This window comes from Anomaloglossus baeobatrachus, chromosome 6 (genome assembly GCF_048569485.1).
Source record: "Anomaloglossus baeobatrachus isolate aAnoBae1 chromosome 6, aAnoBae1.hap1, whole genome shotgun sequence".
Taxonomy (NCBI): domain Eukaryota; kingdom Metazoa; phylum Chordata; class Amphibia; order Anura; family Aromobatidae; genus Anomaloglossus; species Anomaloglossus baeobatrachus.
Genome location: NC_134358.1, coordinates 19,889,326 through 19,909,022, shown reverse-complemented (window position 1 = coordinate 19,909,022; position 19,697 = coordinate 19,889,326). Strand labels below are relative to the sequence as shown.

The 19,697-nt window shown below is 46.0% G+C and overlaps 1 protein-coding gene across 4 annotated transcripts in view; it reads left to right on the top strand.

Annotated features, from left to right (window-relative positions):
* Positions 1-19,697, top strand: part of ADGRB1 (adhesion G protein-coupled receptor B1) — a 719,771-nt gene that overhangs the window by 337,569 nt on the left and 362,505 nt on the right. For all 4 annotated transcript variants that reach the window (XM_075352815.1, XM_075352814.1, XM_075352813.1 and 1 more), the window contains exon 3: positions 16,229-16,387. In XM_075352815.1, coding sequence (XP_075208930.1) covers positions 16,229-16,387 — 159 coding nt within the window. The remainder of the gene's footprint in view (positions 1-16,228; positions 16,388-19,697) is intronic.

Below are 19,697 nucleotides of genomic sequence, written 5' to 3'. Positions count from 1 at the left end.
TAATACTGCTCCTATATACAAGAATAAAACTACTATAATACTGCCCCCTATGTACAAGAATATAACTACTATAATACTGCTCCTATGTACAAGAATATAACTACTATAATACTGCTCCTATGTACAAGAATATAACTACTATAATACTGCTCCTTTGTACAAGAATATAACTACTATAATACTGCTCCTATGTACAAGAATATAACTACTATGATACTGCTCCTTTGTACAAGAATATAACTACTATAATACTGCTCCTTTGTACAAGAATATAACTACTATAATACTGCCCCTATATACAAGAATAAAACTACTATAATACTGCTCCTATGTACAAGAATATAACTACTATAATACTGCTCCTATGTACAAGAATATAACTACTATAATACTGCCCCTATGTACAAGAATATAACTACTATAATACTGCCCCTATATACAAGAATATAACTACTATAATACTGCCCCTATGTACAAGAATATAACTACTATAATACTGCCCCTATGTACAAGAATATAACTACTATAATACTGCTCCTATGTACAAGAATATACAGTATATAACCGTACACACTATACAGTTCTCATACAGAGTATATTTATCTGTCTCCTTTAATTCTAATGGAAATGTCTAAATAGAACAGAACAGACCCCAGCGATCAGACAGTGACCGGTATAAAACATTGGACATTAATCAGTGGGAGACGTCGTACATCACAGGGAACAGGTCACCAGGCGTGGATCAATATTCAGCATCACCATCGCTCATAAACTGCGGGAGGCGTCGCAGGAGCATTGTCATCCGTGAATTATAACTTCACTGTCTCGGCTGCAGCACGGGGGCCACGCGTCCTCCGCAGGGAGGGAAGGATCAGAATTAAAGGGCATGTCCACCTAGAACACTGAATATGTAGAACTGCAGGGAACTTTTTCTGACAAGCTTGTCATCGGTTTCTTAGCTATATTTGCTTTGAGGGATGTTTGGTGATGATCATTTCATCCCTTACCAGTGTATTACTTTCTTGCTATTTACCAATAGCACCCCACAAGACTTATTGTACCCCAGGAACACCCCCCAAGACTTTACATATACCAGGAACACCCCCCAAGAGCAGCCATATACCGGGAACACCCCCCAAGAGCAGCCATATACCGGGAACACCCCCCAAGAGCAGCCATATACCGGGAACACCCCCTAAGAGCAGCCATATACCGGGAACACCCCCCAAGAGCAGCCATATACCGGGAACACCCCCCAAGAGCAGCCATATACCGGGAACACCCCCCAAGAGCAGCTGTATACTGGGAATGTCGCGGGCGGAGGGGCCGCGCTTGCTACGCTCGGGTCCGCGGCTGCTGCTCGGTGGCTCAGGCGGTGGGCCGGACCCAGGGACCTCGAGCAGCGCTCCTCGCCCACGAGTGAAAAGGGGTGGTTTGTTTGGGGGGAATAGTCTGTGACGCCACCCACGGGTCGTGGTGATATTGGGCACCACCGCTGCTGGTGACGGGGATCCCGGGAGCGATGGCGGGGAGCAGCTAGGATGTTGGTTCCCCCTCCGTGGGTAGGGGTTGGTGATTCCGGGGCCCGGTGGTGATACGGGGAGGCAGGGTAGCTGGGGTGCAGGGTTGCAGGGCAGCGCAGCGCGGTGCCGGATGGCACTGTTGTACTCACTCAGGCACAGATTCACAGAGTCTCTGGTAAACCAAATGGCTGGATGGACGGGTCCCGCAGCCAGCTGCAGTGTCTTTGCTCTCCCCGGACAGGTGATGGTGGCTGTCTTTCTCTGCACCTTTGTAGAATGTATCGACTCCGATGGTTTCCCACTGGTAGTCCGCTCCCCGGCGTGTATGTACCGAAGGAGCCCCTTTTGCCCGCAGGCGCTGGCCCTTGGATCTCTAGCCTATTGCGGTGGCTTTTTATCCTCACTGGGTAGACTGTTGCCTTCTGTCGGGTCTTGGGGTGTGAGGGAACCCCTGAGGTCTCGGTCACTATCTGATTTGACCGTTGTCGGCGGCTCCTAGCCTGGTCGGGGTCTGATGGCCCAGCCTTTGTGCTTGGTGCAGATCTGCTCCCCGGATCGGTACCGGCGGGCCACCGCCCGTCCCCGGTCCTGCGGTTCCGCTAACCTGCGCCATCTCCTGCAGACGGACACTACCGTCTGCCGACCTTGCTTACAGTGCCTGAGCTCCGACCCAGACACTAGCAGTTTATCTCCTGTACCTTTCAACTCCACTCCAAACTGAACTGAACTCACTGCTTTTCCCGCCTCCAGGCCTGTGAACTCCTCGGTGGGTGGGGCCAACCGCCTGGCTCCGCCCCACCTGGTATGGACATCCGACCCTGGAGGGAGGCAACAAGGGTTTTGTGTTTGGCTGCTGTAACTGCCTAGGGTGGGGGTGTGTGTGATGTTATGTTTGTGACTACCTAGCTAGGCCAGGGCGTCATAGGAACACCCCACAAGAGCCGCCATATACTGAGAACACCCTCGAAGAACAGCTATATACCAGGAACACCCCACAAGAGCCACTGTGTACTGGGAACACCCCCCAAGAGCAGCCATATTCTGGGAATACCCCCCAAGAGCAGCCATATACTGAGAACACCCCCCAAGAGCCGCCGTATACTGGGAACACCTCACAAGGCTTATTGTACACTGAAAACACACAAGACCTGCCGTATACCAGGAACACCCCACAATGCCTCCTGTCATATACAGGAACACGCCACATGACGTGTCATATACCAGGAACACTCCACGAGACCTGCCGTATACCAGGAACACCCCACATGACGTGCCATATTCCCGGAGCATTCCACAAGATTTGCCATATCCTAGAAACACCCCATAAGACCTGCCGTATACCAGGAACACGAAAAAAAACCTGCCATATATCAGGAACACTCCACAAGACCTGCCGTATACCAGGAACACCCCACAAAACCTGTTGTTTACCAGGAACACCCCACAAGACCTGTTGTTTACCAGGAACACCCCACAAGACCTGCCGTATACTGAGAACACCCCACAAGAGCTGCCATATACCAGGAACACCCCACAAGACCTGCCGTATACTGAGAACACCCCACAAGACCCGCCATATACCAGGAACAGCCCACAAGACCTGTTGTTTACCAGGAACAACCCACAAGACCTGCTGTATACCAGGAACACCACACAAGACCAACCATATACCAGGAACACCCCACAAGACCTGCCGTATACCAGGAACACCCCACAAAACCTGTTGTATACCAGGAACACCCCACAAGACCTGCCGTATACTGAGAACACCCCACAAGACTTGCCGTATACTGAGAACACCCCACAAGACCTGCCGTATACTGAGAACACCCCACAAGACCTGCCGTATACTGAGAACACCCCACAAGACTTGCCGTATACTGAGAACACCCCACAAGACCTGCCGTATACTGAGAACACCCCACAAGACCTGCCGTATACTGAGAACACCCCACAAGACTTGCCGTATACTGAGAACACCCCACAAGACCTGCCATATACCAGGAACAGCCCACAAGACCTGCCGTATACCAGGAAGACCAAACAGGACCTGCCGTATACCGGGAACACCCCACAAGACCTGCCGTATACCAGGAACACCCCACAAAACCTGCCATATACCAGGAACAACCCACAAGACCTGCCGTATACCAGGAAGACCAAACAGGACCTGCCGTATACCAGGAAGACCAAACAGGACCTGCCGTATACCGGGAACACCCCACAAGACCTGCCATATACCAGGAACACCCTACAAGACCTGTCATATATTGAGAACACCCCACACGACCTGCCATATAGCAGTAACACCCCACACGACCTGCCATATTCCGGGAACACCCCACACGACCTGCCATATTCCGGGAACACCCCACACGACCTGCCATATTCCGGGAACACCCTACAAGATCTGACATTTTGAAAATGCCCTCACCCAGTCTCGTCATCACAGTTTGGCTTCCCTGGTTCCCACACATTGACCTCATTACTGCCTATTCTCTTGCTGCCTTATGTGCCCTCTTCTTTACAGACGCCATTTTCGGCTTTCGTCCCTTCAGCTGCCCATGGTGTTACGGCTGATGGGTGTATGATAGGTGTAGCCTGACCCCGGGCGTCTTCCTCTCCTCCGTGTAACTGATCCCTTTCCAAGTTTTCACCATAAACAAGTGAGTTCTGTAAGTCGCTGTGATCTTTTCATGTTCTGAACTCCAACAAGTCGAGTAAACTAAGAAGACGCTCCGAATAAATCCATAAGAAGAAGAGCGTGTGTTTACGAGGTTGGGAAACAAATGACCTTGATTCGCTCATTTGGAAGAGGCCGAGGCAGAGATAAAACCTGGAAATTGTGGCATTTTGATTCAGCAGCTCGGATCGATGAACAATTCTGAAATCTCTTTACATTTCATTCATAAAGGACATAGGAGAAGCGCTCGGCTTTATAACTCAGCGCTGTCAGGGGAAAGGTTGATTCCCGGATCGATAAAACCTGTATGTTATTGCGCTCAAATTTTGACACTGCCTAAAAGGTCACCCGTAGTTCCTGGGATCGCGAAACCATTAAATTGCCGTCTGTTTGCTTGTTTCTTGTGCACGTTCACTGAGAGAAGCTGAAAACATCATAACAGATAAGAAGGATGGGGGAGGGGAAGCCATCAGTAAAGGTGGCATCAACGGTGATGAGGATTAGACCAAAAATGGTGGAAACAAGGGTTTTGGAGTCTGTGTCCATTTTGGTGGAGTCGGAGTTGGAGGTTTGGCTTACCGACTCCACAGCCCTGGTGGGAACATGCATGGTCTTGGTAGAACATTAGGTTGAAACCCCTCAAGTGTGTCCTCCCCTGAGACACCTCCTTACATGAGGTCCTAGTAGTTATATTGATGGATATTCTTGGGGTCTTTGGCTTCTACGGTGCTTTGCAGTCCATGTATGCTAGCACCATATTTTTGCATTACATGCACCATTGACGGATTGTCCAGAATTTAACATCTGTCCTCAACCATTTGCTCCGACCTCCCCTTGATCACTAACTCACATTATTCATGATGGTTCTTTTCCCGGGTTCGGAGGAGCTGTCACATAACTCCAGTTGGCTTCTTTGGATCCAACCATGATGACATCTCATGAACCGACAACTTCTTGTTCTGCGCATGCGCCGTTGACTTGTCCAACTATACTATTCTAAGAGGGCAAGCACGATGGTAATGGAAATCCGGGGAGATTGGTCACGGCACTGGCCGACCCACAGGCAGGTAGGATAGGAGGTAAGGGGGTTGGAGCTATAGAACAGGGTTTTTTGCATCTACAATGTGTGTCTAAGAAGCAGATTAAACTTTTACCAAAATTTAGCCATAAGCTGTACCCATTCATAAATCTTGAATAGCTTTGCCTCTAGATCAGCGACCATCCAAGAACCACAAGAATAAATATGTAGGCAGTGATGAAGAAACCACTCGAAATATGTGGAAACCTACTTGGTGGCCATGACCAAATTCATCTATTGGCGCCAATGACAAATTTCACACTAATCTTATTTTAACCCCATAAATTGATCGACAGTAACATAGTTGTTTAGACTCCATGTCTTAAGGAGGCGAGATATCTCCAAAGACTGAGCAATATTGCTGCCCCTGATGAAGCCGCATGAGGAGCAGCGAAACTCAAGGGGATTTAGTGCGTGGGACTTTTGGGTCAAGCCCATTTTTTTACTTTTTTCTTTCTTTCTTTCCTTCTTTCTCTCTCCTTCCTTCTTCTCTAGGATCTTTTTTTTACTTCTTGGATTGTAGATTGCTGGGCCTCCTATAGGCCCTATTTAGTGGCCATGAACCAGTGATACGGAGTAGTATGCATTCCATTTATCGCCTTTCCCTCTCCCATCCCCCTTGTTAGTTCACTAATGTCCTTGTGATATTGTGAATCTATTTTTTTTTATTTTAGGCAACTGGTTGTGGTCCTCAAAAGTAGGGCTATATATGGCTAATAAAATACAACTTTATAGTATCTACAATCTTTACAGTAGAATCCACATCCAAGCTTTTCCCAGGAAGAAGCCAACAGCCGAAACCCAGTTTCAGCTAGAAGTGGCTGTGCCACGTGTTTGATATACCTTTATTGTGTTTTTAAAGCACTTATTCTTGTGAAAATAATAAAAAAAAAACCCCAGAAACTGGAAGCCAATAGTTCAGCAGAGATGCTAGTATTGAAACTTGCAGTATTGAAACTAGTGGTCTTTGCAGGACTGATAGCAGCATCATTGAATGAAGACACTGATACTGGAATTGTGATGGAGGGAGATTTATGAATGATGTGAATTCTGTAAACTTATATCATCTGGTTTTTACTGTGAATCGTGTTGGACGCCTTATTGATTGTTGCCTTGCTCCAATCTCACTGATGACCTTATGGGTGGAAAGTGTGTAAGGTTAAATAATTATAGTCCATAGAGAACGGTTGGGAACCACACCCACTTGGCTAAATAATGAGATTAATATACAGGGGCCACATCGTTGGAACGGACAAAAGAAAACCGTTCTTAATTCAGGAGAACGGCAGCATTTATTGAAAAATAAATCTCACATTTATGTTTCCAGGATGATCCAAAATGCACATTGTCACCTTGATTGGGTTGTGTTTTGAGCGTCACTTTGATCGGGTTGTGTTTTGAGCGTCATCTTGATCTGGTTGTATTTTGAGCCTAATGTCCCATCTTGATTGCGTTGTATATATACTGTCACCTTGATCAGGTTGTGTTTTGAGCATCACCTTGATCGGGTTGTATTTTGAGCATCACCTTGATCGGGTTGTATTTTGAGTGCCACCTTGATTGTGTTGTGCATTGAGCATCACCTTGATCGGGTTGTGTTTTGAGCATCACCTTGATCGGGTTGTGTTTTGAGCATCACCTTGATCGGGTTGTGTTTTGAGCATCACCTTGATCGGGTTGTATTTTGAGTGCCACCATGATCGGGTTGTGTTTTGTGCACCACCTTGATCGGGTTGTATTTTGAGTGCCACCTTGATTGTGTTATGCATTGAGCATCACCTTGATCGGGTTGTGTTTTGAGCATCACCTTGATCGGGTTGTGTTTTGAGCATCACCTTGATCGGGTTGTGTTTTGATTATCACCTTGATCGGGTTGTGTATTGGGCATCACCTTGATCGGGTTGTGTTTTGAGCATCACCTTGATCGGGTTCTGTTTTGAGCATCACCTTGATCGGTTTGTGTATTGGGCATCACCTTGATCGGGCTGTATTTTGAGCATCACCTTGATCGGGTTGTATTTTGAGCATCACCTTGATCGGGTTGTATTTTGAGTGCCACCATGATCGGGTTGTATTTTGTGCATCACCTTGATCGGGTTGTATTTTGAGTGCCACCTTGATCGGGTTGTATTTTGAGTGCCACCTTGATCGGGTTGTGTATTGGGCATCACCTTGATCTGGTTGTGTTTTGAGCATCACCTTGATCGGGTTGTATTTTGAGTGCCACCTTGATCGGGTTGTGTATTGGGCATCACCTTGATCGGGTTGTATTTTGAGCATCACCTTGATCGGGTTGTATTTTGAGTGCCACCTTGATCGGGTTGTATTTTGAGTGCCACCTTGATCGGGTTGTGTATTGGGCATCACCTTGATCTGGTTGTGTTTTGAGCATCACCTTGATCGGGTTGTGTTTTGAGCATCACCTTGATCGGGTTGTGTTTTGAGCATCACCTTGATCGGGTTGTGTTTTGGGAAAAAAACTTTATCAGAAAATGAACTTTTTGATGGAGTTTTTGGAACAGGTGTCTGCAGCCTTTAATGAACTGGACTGGATACATTTAAAAGTCCAATTTGGATGAAGCCGGCGTCTTCCAGCTCTTGTTAATCCTGTTATTTTCTCCTTCTCAGCCTGCGGCATCAATAAAGGAATCGCAGGTTATTCCGCCGAGTAGATTTATTGGATCTTTTAATTCCATGGAGTTGCATATTTTATTATTGGTGTGTGAAATAAAATTATTATTACAGCTGTAGAGAGCCGGATTCCGGGTCAGATTTACGGCGCTTGTAAATTCTGCCGCGTTGCGTTGGTATAAATTCTGAATATTTTATGAGAGGTTGTGGGGTCTGCGAGAAGGATTGCAGATGTTGGTGCTTATCATGCCAAGACGCTGAGAATAGATTATGGAGCGACTCGGGTGTAAGATACTATGCTAATAATCCCATCCACACTTTTATGCTTGAGGAACGTTCTCCGCTTCTTGGGAATCTGATACATTGTTCGCCATTGGTTACACGATGCGAAGAGTCCAGCGGAAGAGACGCAACTCTGCTCTTTTGAAGAATGGAACAATTAGTCATTAGTTGTAATAAAGAAACAATAAAGTGATTGTTGTGTAGAATAAGCAGCCTCAATGCTGGCTGTTATCATTGGAAAGTGATAGTGAGTGCAGCTCTGGAGTATAATACAGGAGGTAACTCAGGATCAGTAATGTAATGTATGTACACAGTGACTGCACCAGCAGAATAGTGAGTGCAGCTCTGGAGTATAATACAGGAGGTAACTCAGGATCAGTAATGTAATATATGTACACAGTGGCTGCACCAGCAGAATAGTGAGTGCAGCTCTGGAGTATAATACAGGAGGTAACTCAGGATCAGTAATGTAATGTACACAGTGACTGCAGCAGCAGAATAGTGAGTGCAGCTCTGGAATATAATACAGGAGGTAACTCAGGATCAGTAATGTAATGTACACAGTGACTGCACCAGCAGAATAGTGAGTGCAGCTCTGGAGTATAATACAGGAGGTAACTCAGGATCAGTAATGTAATGTACACAGTGACTGCACCAGCAGAATAGTGAGTGCAGCTCTGGAGTATAATACAGGAGGTAACTCAGGATCAGTAATGTATGTACACAGTGACTGCACCAGCAGCATAGTGAGTGCAGCTCTGGAGTATAATACAGGAGGTAACTCAGGATCAGTACAGGATCAGTAATGTAATGTATGTACACAGTGACTGCACCAGCAGAATAGTGAGTGCAGCTCTGGGGTATAATACAGGAGGTAACTTAGGATCAGTACAGGATCAGTATTGTAATGTATGTACACAGTGACTGCACCAGCAGAATAGTGAGTGCAGCTCTGGGGTATAATACAGGAGGTAACTTAGGATCAGTACAGGATCAGTATTGTAATGTATGTACACAGTGACTGCACCAGCAGAATAGTGAGTGCAGCTCTGGAGTATAATACAGGAGGTAACTCAGGATCAGTAATGTATGTACACAGTGACTGCACCAGCAGAATAGTGAGTGCAGCTCTGGAGTATAATACAGGAGGTAACTCAGGATCAGTAATGTAATGTACACAGTGACTGCAGCAGCAGAATAGTGAGTGCAGCTCTGGAGTATAATACAGGAGGTAACTCAGGATCAGTAATGTATGTACACAGTGACTGCACCAGCAGAATAGTGAGTGCAGCTCTGGAGTATAATACAGGAGGTAACTCAGGATCAGTAATGTATGTACACAGTGACTGCACCAGCAGAATAGTGAGTGCAGCTCTGGAGTATAATACAGGAGGTAACTCAGGATCAGTAATGTAATGTACACAGTGACTGCACCAGCAGAATAGTGAGTGCAGCTCTGGAGTATAATACAGGGGGTAACTCAGGATCAGCAATGTATGTGCACAGTGACTGTACCAGCAGAATAGTGAGTGCAGCTCTGGAGTATAATACAGGAGGTAACTCAGGATCAGTAATGTATGTACACAGTGACTGCACCAGCAGAATAGTGAGTGCAGCTCTGGAGTATAATACAGGAGGTAACTCAGGATCAGTAATGTAATGTACACAGTGACTGCAGCAGCAGAATAGTGAGTGCAGCTCTGGAGTATAATACAGGAGGTAACTCAGGATCAGTAATGTAATGTACACAGTGACTGCACCAGCAGAATAGTGAGTGCAGCTCTGGAGTATAATACAGGAGGTAACTCAGGATCAGTAATGTAATGTATGTACACAGTGACTGCACCAGCAGAATAGTGAGTGCAGCTCTGGAGTATAATACAGGAGGTAACTCAGGATCAGTAATGTATGTACACAGTGACTGCACCAGCAGCATAGTGAGTGCAGCTCTGGAGTATAATACAGGAGGTAACTCAGGATCAGTACAGGATCAGTAATGTAATGTATGTACACAGTGACTGCACCAGCAGAATAGTGAGTGCAGCTCTGGAGTATAATGCAGGATCAGGACAGGATCAGTATTGTAATGTATGTACACAGTGACTGCACCAGCAGAATAGTGAGTGCAGCTCTGGAGTATAATGCAGGATCAGTACAGGATCAGTATTGTAATGTATGTACACAGTGACTGCACCAGCAGAATAGTGAGTGCAGCTCTGGAGTATAATGCAGGATCAGTACAGGATTAGTAATGTAATGTATGTACACAGTGACTGCACCAGCAGAATAGTGAGTGCAGCTCTGGAGTATAATGCAGGATCAGTACAGGATCAGTATTGTAATGTATGTACACAGTGACTGCACCAGCAGAATAGTGAGTGCAGCTCTGGAGTATAATACAGGAGGTAACTCAGGATCAGTAATGTATGTACACAGTGACTGCACCAGCAGAATAGTGAGTGCAGCTCTGGAGTATAATACAGGAGGTAACTCAGGATCAGTACAGGATCAGTAATGTAATGTATGTACACAGTGACTGCACCAGCAGAATAGTGACTGCAGCTCTGGAGTATAATACAGGAGGTAACTCAGGATCAGTAATGTATGTACACAGTGACTGCACCAGCAGCATAGTGAGTGCAGCTCTGGAGTATAATACAGGAGGTAACTCAGGATCAGTACAGGATCAGTAATGTAATGTATGTACACAGTGACTGCACCAGCAGAATAGTGAGTGCAGCTCTGGAGTATAATGCAGGATCAGTACAGGATCAGTATTGTAATGTATGTACACAGTGACTGCACCAGCAGAATAGTGAGTGCAGCTCTGGGGTATAATACAGGAGGTAACTTAGGATCAGTACAGGATCAGTATTGTAATGTATGTACACAGTGACTGCACTAGCAGAATAGTGAGTGCAGCTCTGGAGTATAATACAGGAGGTAACTCAGGATCAGTAATGTATGTACACAGTGACTGCACCAGCAGAATAGTGAGTGCAGCTCTGGAGTATAATACAGGAGGTAACTCAGGATCAGTAATGTAATGTACACAGTGACTGCAGCAGCAGAATAGTGAGTGCAGCTCTGGAGTATAATACAGGAGGTAACTCAGGATCAGTAATGTAATGTACACAGTGACTGCACCAGCAGAATAGTGAGTGCAGCTCTGGAGTATAATACAGGAGGTAACTCAGGATCAGTAATGTAATGTACACAGTGACTGCACCAGCAGAATAGTGAGTGCAGCTCTGGAGTATAATACAGGAGGTAACTCAGGATCAGTAATGTATGTACACAGTGACTGCACCAGCAGAATAGTGAGTGCAGCTCTGGAGTATAATACAGGAGGTAACTCAGGATCAGTAATGTATGTACACAGTGACTGCACCAGCAGCATAGTGAGTGCAGCTCTGGAGTATAATACAGGAGGTAACTCAGGATCAGTACAGGATCAGTAATGTAATGTATGTACACAGTGACTGCACCAGCAGAATAGTGAGTGCAGCTCTGGAGTATAATGCAGGATCAGTACAGGATCAGTATTGTAATGTATGTACACAGTGACTGCACCAGCAGAATAGTGAGTGCAGCTCTGGAGTATAATGCAGGATCAGTACAGGATCAGTATTGTAATGTATGTACACAGTGACTGCACCAGCAGAATAGTGAGTGCAGCTCTGGAGTATAATGCAGGATCAGTACAGGATTAGTAATGTAATGTATGTACACAGTGACTGCACCAGCAGAATAGTGAGTGCAGCTCTGGAGTATAATGCAGGATCAGTACAGGATCAGTATTGTAATGTATGTACACAGTGACTGCACCAGCAGAATAGTGAGTGCAGCTCTGGGGTATAATACAGGAGGTAACTTAGGATCAGTACAGGATCAGTATTGTAATGTATGTACACAGTGACTGCACCAGCAGAATAGTGAGTGCAGCTCTGGAGTATAATACAGGATGTAACTCAGGATCAGTAATGTAATGTATGTACACAGTGACTGCACCAGCAGAATAGTGAGTGCAGCTCTGGAGTATAATACAGAAGGTAACTCAGGATCAGTAATGTATGTACACAGTGACTGCACCAGCAGAATAGTGAGTGCAGCTCTGGAGTATAATGCAGGATCAGTACAGGATCAGTATTGTAATGTATGTACACAGTGACTGCACCAGCAGAATAGTGAGTGCAGCTCTGGGGTATAATACAGGAGGTAACTTAGGATCAGTACTGGATCAGTATTGTAATGTATGTACACAGTGACTGCACCAGCAGAATAGTGAGTGCAGCTCTGGGGTATAATACAGGAGGTAACTTAGGATCAGTACAGGATCAGTATTGTAATGTATGTACACAGTGACTGCACCAGCAGAATAGTGAGTGCAGCTCTGGAGTATAATACAGGAGGTAACTCAGGTTTATGAATGTAATGTATGTACACAGTGACTGCACCAGCAGAATAGTGAGTGCAGCTCTGGAGTATAATACAGGAGGTAACTCAGGATCAGTAATGTAATGTATGTAGACAGTGACTGCACCAGCAGAATAGTGAGTGCAGCTCTGGAGTATAATAGGAGGTAATAATGCAGTGATTTGATGGCCTTAATCCATATCTCGGTCATTGATTATCTGGATCTCTCCCCGATAGTTGTTGTTTCTTATCGGCTGTAATTATGTTGTATCCGGTCACAGATCTATCACATGAGAAGTCATAATGGCTTCACGAGCCGGACGATGGAATCCAGCACCAGTATTAATTAACTCTTAACGGTCAATAATATGGATTGACTCTGTGACCCGCCATCTGCTCTGCCCTCCGTACTCCGCGGAGTCTTCTGCAGATTATTGGATTTCATTGTTACTTAATTCCCATTTTAATTCTAAAAAAAATGTGTAGGAAGTGAAAAAACTGAAAAATGAGACAAAATAAAAATACCGTAATGGATATTTGTTACCAATTGTACTTGATTGCTGTTTATTACAGTGATTATCACTGACGTGTCTGAACAGCGCCTGATTTCTACTGTCAGTTATTTGCAGTATTTTGAGAATTTGAAGTTGGGCATTTTTGTTTGTTCTTTGCTGTTTATACAGTTTTGCAGCTTCTGGTATAAATAATCCAGCTCTGAACAATTTTCTGTAAAACATAATCTGTGCAGGTGAAATGAGCATGAGGGTTAGGAAGGAAGTGGGAGATCCAAAGAGAAATCCAGCAGAATTATGAATGCAGCTCTGGAGATCTAATGGAACCTAAATGGAATCTGTCACCCTTATCTGTCCCCAGAAACTGCTTGATATCCAGATATATAATTTATAATTCTCAATTCATGTGCACCCTCCTACAATCATCCCAAAAAATGTCCATGTGCTCTGAGGTCATATTGTCAAACCCACATCCACGCCTCTGCGCCTCTCCTTCTGAATATCCTTGTATTTTGCCCCTTGACTATTCTTGCTCTGTTCAGCGCTGTCAATCACAGAAGGTGGGCAGGGTTCTGTTCTGGAAATTTACATATCCTTGCTCTTTGGAGTCCTCGATATCACTGAGAAGACTCCTTGAGGTGCGGGCTCACCTTTATTGGGGGTTGGCAAAAGGGGTTAGTGCGTGCGTAGACACAGTGTTACAGGACCTGTTTTTAACACAAAAATTCCTGGCCACATGTTCCTCGCATTACTGGGAGCAGCCTGTGTGGCCTAAGGCTATGTGCGCACTAGAAATGTGAAGTTTCTCAAGAAAATTTCTTGAGAAACTTCTGGGAGTGAAAATTTCCGGACCTCCGGAAAAAATCCGCACCAAATCCGCATGCGGATTTGCCGCGGATTAGCAGCGGAATAGCCGCGAATTTGCCGCGATTTTCCCGCGGGTGGTTCCCTGCGGATTTTGCAGGCTGTACTGGTGCTCCCATGGCTGCAGTGTCTCAAGATTTGTCTGCCATGGCTGCAGCTTCTCCTGACTTGTCTCCTGTAGCTGCAGCGTCTCCAGACTTGTCTCTTGTGGCTGCAGCATCTCCAGATTGGTCTCCCATTGCTTTAGCGTCTCCAGACTTGTCTCCCATGGCTGCAGTGTCTCCAGACTTGTCTCCCATGGCTGCAGTGTCTCCAGACTTGTCTCCGTGACTGCAGTGTCTCCAGACTTCCCTTCCGTGACTGCAGTGTCTCCAGACTTGTCTCCGTGTCTCCAGACTTGTCTCCGTGACTGCAGTGTCTCCAGACTTCCCTTCCGTGACTGCAGTGTCTCTAGACTTGTTCCCTGTGGCTGCAGTGTTTCCGGCGTTGTCTATCATGGCTGTAGAGTCTCCAGACTTGTCTCTCATGGTTGCAGGTTCTCCTGACTTGTCTTCTGTGGCTGCACCATCTCCAGACTTGACTCCCATGACTGCAGTGTCTCCAGACTTGTCTTCTATGGCTACAGCATCTCTGGACTATGCTCTTGTGGCTACAGCATCTCCAGACTTGTTCCCTGTGGCTGCAGTGTCTCCGGACTTTTCTCTCATGGCTGTTGAGTCTCCAGACTTGTCTCTCATGGTTGCAGGTTCTCCAGACTTGTCTTCTGTGGCTGCACCATCTCCAGACTTGACTCCCATGACTGCAGTGTCTCCAGACTTGTCTTCTATGGCTGCAGCATCTCTGGACTATGCTCTTGTGGCTACAGCATCTCCAGACTTGTCTCCTGTAGCTGCAGCGTCTCCAGACTTGTCTCCCGTGGCTGCAGCATCACTGGACTTGTCTCTTGTGGCTGCAGCGTCTCCAGACTTGTTCCCTGTGGCTGCAATGTCTCCGGACTTTTCTCTCATGGCTGCAGTGTCTCCAGACTTGTTCCCTGTGGCTGCACCATCTCCAGACTTGTTCCCTGTGGCTGCAGTATCTCCAGACTTGTCTCCTGTAGCTGCAGTATCTCCAGACTTGTTTCCTGTGGCTGCAGTGTCTCCGGACTTTTCTCTCATGGCTGCAGTATCTCCAGACTTGTCTCCTGTAGCTGCAGCATCTCCAGACTTGTCTCCCGTGGCTGCAGCATCACTGGACTTGTCTCTTGTGGCTGCAGCATCTCCAGACTTGTCTCCATTGAGGACATCTGAGATGTCATTGGTCGGTGATCACACAGGAGCTGCCAGCAGTGGAACTTGATGATTTGCCCAAATGCATTCAGTGGCAGAACTGTTACTCAATCATTAATGACCTCAGTGATAGCAGCCGAGACTGGAAGTGCTGGGATTTCTGCAGCAGGAGCTCATACTCCAGAAATGCAGATGTTTTTAACACGTAGTTCAATTTTTTTCATCATTTGCAGATCAGTTTCGCCTCCGTCCTGCGATTTCCATTATTCCGTCACTTCTTGGTGTCAGTTTCAGGCTGGGTAGTGGATATCTTCTAATTCCGGGGCTGGACCGTGATATATGCTGCTTGTAATAGTGTCTGATAGGTGTCGCTGGTGACCGATTTTCTGTGGTGTCAGAACTATAAGAATGACTCTCACACATTGCATTACGCTTGTCTGCCCACGATGAGCCGTTATCGCGCTTTTGATGCTGCGTATTTTTGCGCCATTTATCAGCACCAGTAAAGTGGAGGATTTATAGCAATCTCGTGTGCGCGCTGCTTCATTTTTACGCTGCGTAAACTCTTGCGGAGCGGTTTTTCAATCAGCAGCATGTCAATATCTATACGCGGAGTTCTCTAAGCGGAATTTCCCCATATAGTTGCATTAGACGCGGAAAATCCGCAAATAAAAAACACGTGTTTTTAGTTTGTTTACGCAGTGTAAATACATCAACAAAAAGCGTATACTCCGCACCTGAGAATGCCAATACCAGGGAGTTTCAAAAACAAAACAGCTTTATTGAAACGATGACACAAGAAAGATAAAAAACCCCAGCATCAAAAACACGATAAAAACAGCATCAAAACCACACACAAAAACACAAGTGTGCTAAGGTGCAGAAATTCTGCAATGTCAAAAAACTGTTTGCTTTTTTTTTGCAGACTTTAGACTAAATGTAATGGGTTTTTTTGTGTGTTTTCTCACAAGGTGGATGGACGGCATGGACGACATGGGGGGATTGTAACAGAGACTGTGGGGGTGGGCTGCAAACCAGAACCAGATCCTGTCAGTCTCCCCCCGACGAAAGCCACATTTGTGAAGGTGTCCTGGAAGAAGGACGACTCTGCAATAGGAAGGCGTGTAGCGGTAAGTGTGTGCCGTGTTTGTTTTGTCTGCTGTGTATGTGGTGTCTGCCATGTATTATGTATGTGGTATCTGCCAAGTATTGTGTATGTGGTGTCTGCTGTGTATGTGGTGTCTGCTGTGTGTTGTGAATGTAGTATCTGCTGTGTATGTGGTATCTGCCGTGTGTTGTGTATGTGGTGTCTGCTGTAAATGTGGTGCCTGCTGTGTATGTGGTGTCTACCATTTATTATTTGTGATTTTTGCTGTGTATGTGGTGTCTACCATGTATTTTGTATATGGTATCTGCTTTATATGTGGAGTCTGCTGTGTATCTGATGTCTGTCGTGTATTGTGTATGTGGTGTCTGCTGTCTAACTGGTGTTTGCCATGTATTGTGTACGTAGTGTTTGCTGTGTGTTCTGTATGTGGTGTCTGCTGTGTATGTGGTATCTGCCATGTATTTTGCATGTGGTATGTGGTGTCTGCTGTGTATGTGGTGTCTGTCGTGTATTGTTTATGTGGTGTTTGCTGTTGTGCGTTGTCTGCTGTGTATGTGGTGCCTATTGTGTATGTGCTGTCTGCTGTGTATTGTGTATGTGGTGTCTGCTGTGTATATGGTGTCTGCTGTGTATTGTGTATGGTATCTGCTCTGTATGTGGTGTCTGCTGTGTATGTGATGTCTGCAGTCTATCTGGTATCTGCTGTGTATTGTGTATGTGGTGTCTGCTGTGTATGTGGTGTCTGCTGTGTATTGTGTATGTGGTGTCTGCTCTATATGTGGTGTCTGCTGTGTATGTGGTGTCTGCTGTGTATTGTGTGTGGTGTCTGCTCTGTATGTGGTGTCTGATGTGTATGTGGTGTTTGCTGTGTATGTGCTGTCTGCCGTGTATTGTGTATGTGGTGTCTGAGGTGTATGTGGTGTCTGCTCTGTATGTGGTGTCTGATGTGTATGTGGTGTTTGCTTTGTATGTGCTGTCTGTCGTGTATTGTGTTTGTGGTGTCTGCTGTGTATGTGATGTCTGTAGTCTATCTGGTATCTGCTGTGTATTGTGTTCGTGGTGTCTGCTGTGTATTGTGCATGTGGTATGTGCTGTCTGCCGTGTATTGTGTATGTGGTGTCTGCTGTGTATGTGGTGTCTGCAGTCTATCTGGTATCTGCTGTATATTGTGCATGTGGCGTCTGCTGTGTATGTGGCGTCTGCTGTGTATGTGGCGTCTGCTGTGTATGTGGCGTTTGCTGTGTATGTGGCGTCTGCTGTGTATGTGGTGTCTGCTGTCTATCTGGTATCTGCTGTGTATTGTGCATGTGGCGTCTGCTGTGTATGTGGCGTCTGCTGTGTATGTGTCGTCTGCTGTCTATCTGGTATCTGCTGTGTATGTGGCGTCTGCTGTGTATGTGGCGTTTGCTGTGTATGTGGCGTCTGCTGTGTATGTGGTGTCTGCTGTCTATCTGGTATCTGCTGTGTATTGTGCATGTGGCGTCTGCTGTGTATGTGGCGTCTGCTGTGTATGTGTGGTGTCTGCTGTGTATGTGGCGTTTGCTGTGTATGTGGCGTCTGCTGTGTATGTGGTGTCTGCTGTCTATCTGGTATCTGCTGTGTATTGTGCATGTGGCGTCTGCTGTGTATGTGGCGTCTGCTGTGTATGTGTGGTGTCTGCTGTGTATGTGGCGTTTGCTGTGTATGTGGCGTCTGCTGTGTATGTGGTGTCTGCTGTCTATCTGGTATCTGCTGTGTATTGTGCATGTGGCGTCTGCTGTGTATGTGGCGTCTGCTGTGTATGTGGCGTCTGCTGTGTATGTGGTGTCTGCTGTCTATCTGGTATCTGCTGTGTATTGTGCATGTGGCGTCTGCTGTGTATGTGGCGTCTGCTGTGTATGTGGCGTCTGCTGTGTATGTGGTGTCTGCTGTCTATCTGGTATCTGCTGTGTATTGTGCATGTGGCGTCTGCTGTGTATGTGTGGTGTCTGCTGTGTATGTGGCGTTTGCTGTGTATGTGGCGTCTGCTGTGTATGTGGTGTCTGCTGTCTATCTGGTATCTGCTGTGTATTGTGTATGTGGCGTCTGCTGTGTATGTGGCGTCTGCTGTCTATCTGGTATCTGCTGTGTATTGTGCATGTGGCGTCTGCTGTGTATGTGGCGTCTGCTGTGTATGTGGCGTCTGCTGTCTATCTGGTATCTGCTGTGTATGTGGCGTTTGCTGTGTATGTGGCGTCTGCTGTGTATGTGTGGTGTCTGCTGTGTATGTAGTGTGGGTTGAGGATTACGTGCCATCGTGTACAGCTCTACTGAGAATTGACCATGGGAAATTGACTGTGTCTTAAATGTATGGATTACACATTGCACTTACACTCGTTGGTGTGCCGGGCCATTTTTTCGGTTTGTTTGTGTCCTCAATGTAGTCTAATGCTGGAATAATTTTATTACAATGTATCTGTGCCGGTGACATCGTGACTTCCTCTATATGAATCTGATAGGAGGTGACGTCCCCCGTTACCTCTCAGGACCCCCTGACTACACGTCAGCACTTGTACTTCTTGTCAAACCCAAGTGCCGGTAATAACGGGGGAAGAAAAGGGAATCCAGCTGTGCGGAGATGAAATATTGCTTTTATATGTGCAAAAATACATTTTCTGGAGTGTTTTTTTAAGCGGCAAATTAACGTTTGTTACATCTGTGAATAGAAGCTTCACGGTAGGAAATTTCATCCAGATACAGCAGAGAGGTTCTGATGCATCTGAGGAAGCTTCCGGCTACTGAACAATGGGTCGTTATTAAATCTGGAAGATCACAGAGTTACATTTTGGATTTTTTTTTGAGCCTGGAGCAACGTTATTAGAGAATACTGGAGGGTTGGTTGTTAGAGGTGTATGATGTGACCATCGTGTGACTCACGTCTCTAGACGACCTTCTCCTCCTACAATGGATTGGTGCAGTCTTCATGTTCAGTGTTAACTCTAAAAGTTGAGTTTGGCTTCAGAAGTGACAAGTTTGATACTTTGGACCCAGAGGTCACTTAATGTCACCGCCATGCTCAGGTGTAGGACACCGTTGACCTGGTGGCAGTTGATGATTGAGTAATGGGACACGAGAACCCAACTGACCTGGTGGTCATCATAATCACCACCATGCTCAGGTGTAGGACACCGTTGACCTGGTGGCAGTTGATGATTGAGTAATCGGACACAAGAACCCAACTGACCTGGTGGTCATCATAACATGGACTTTGATATTGAGGAGATCCGAGAGAATAAATCCAAGTCAAGTTGATTTCTACTCGAATTACACAAAGATTTTCAATCACCAAACTATGATTTTTTTGATATTCCATG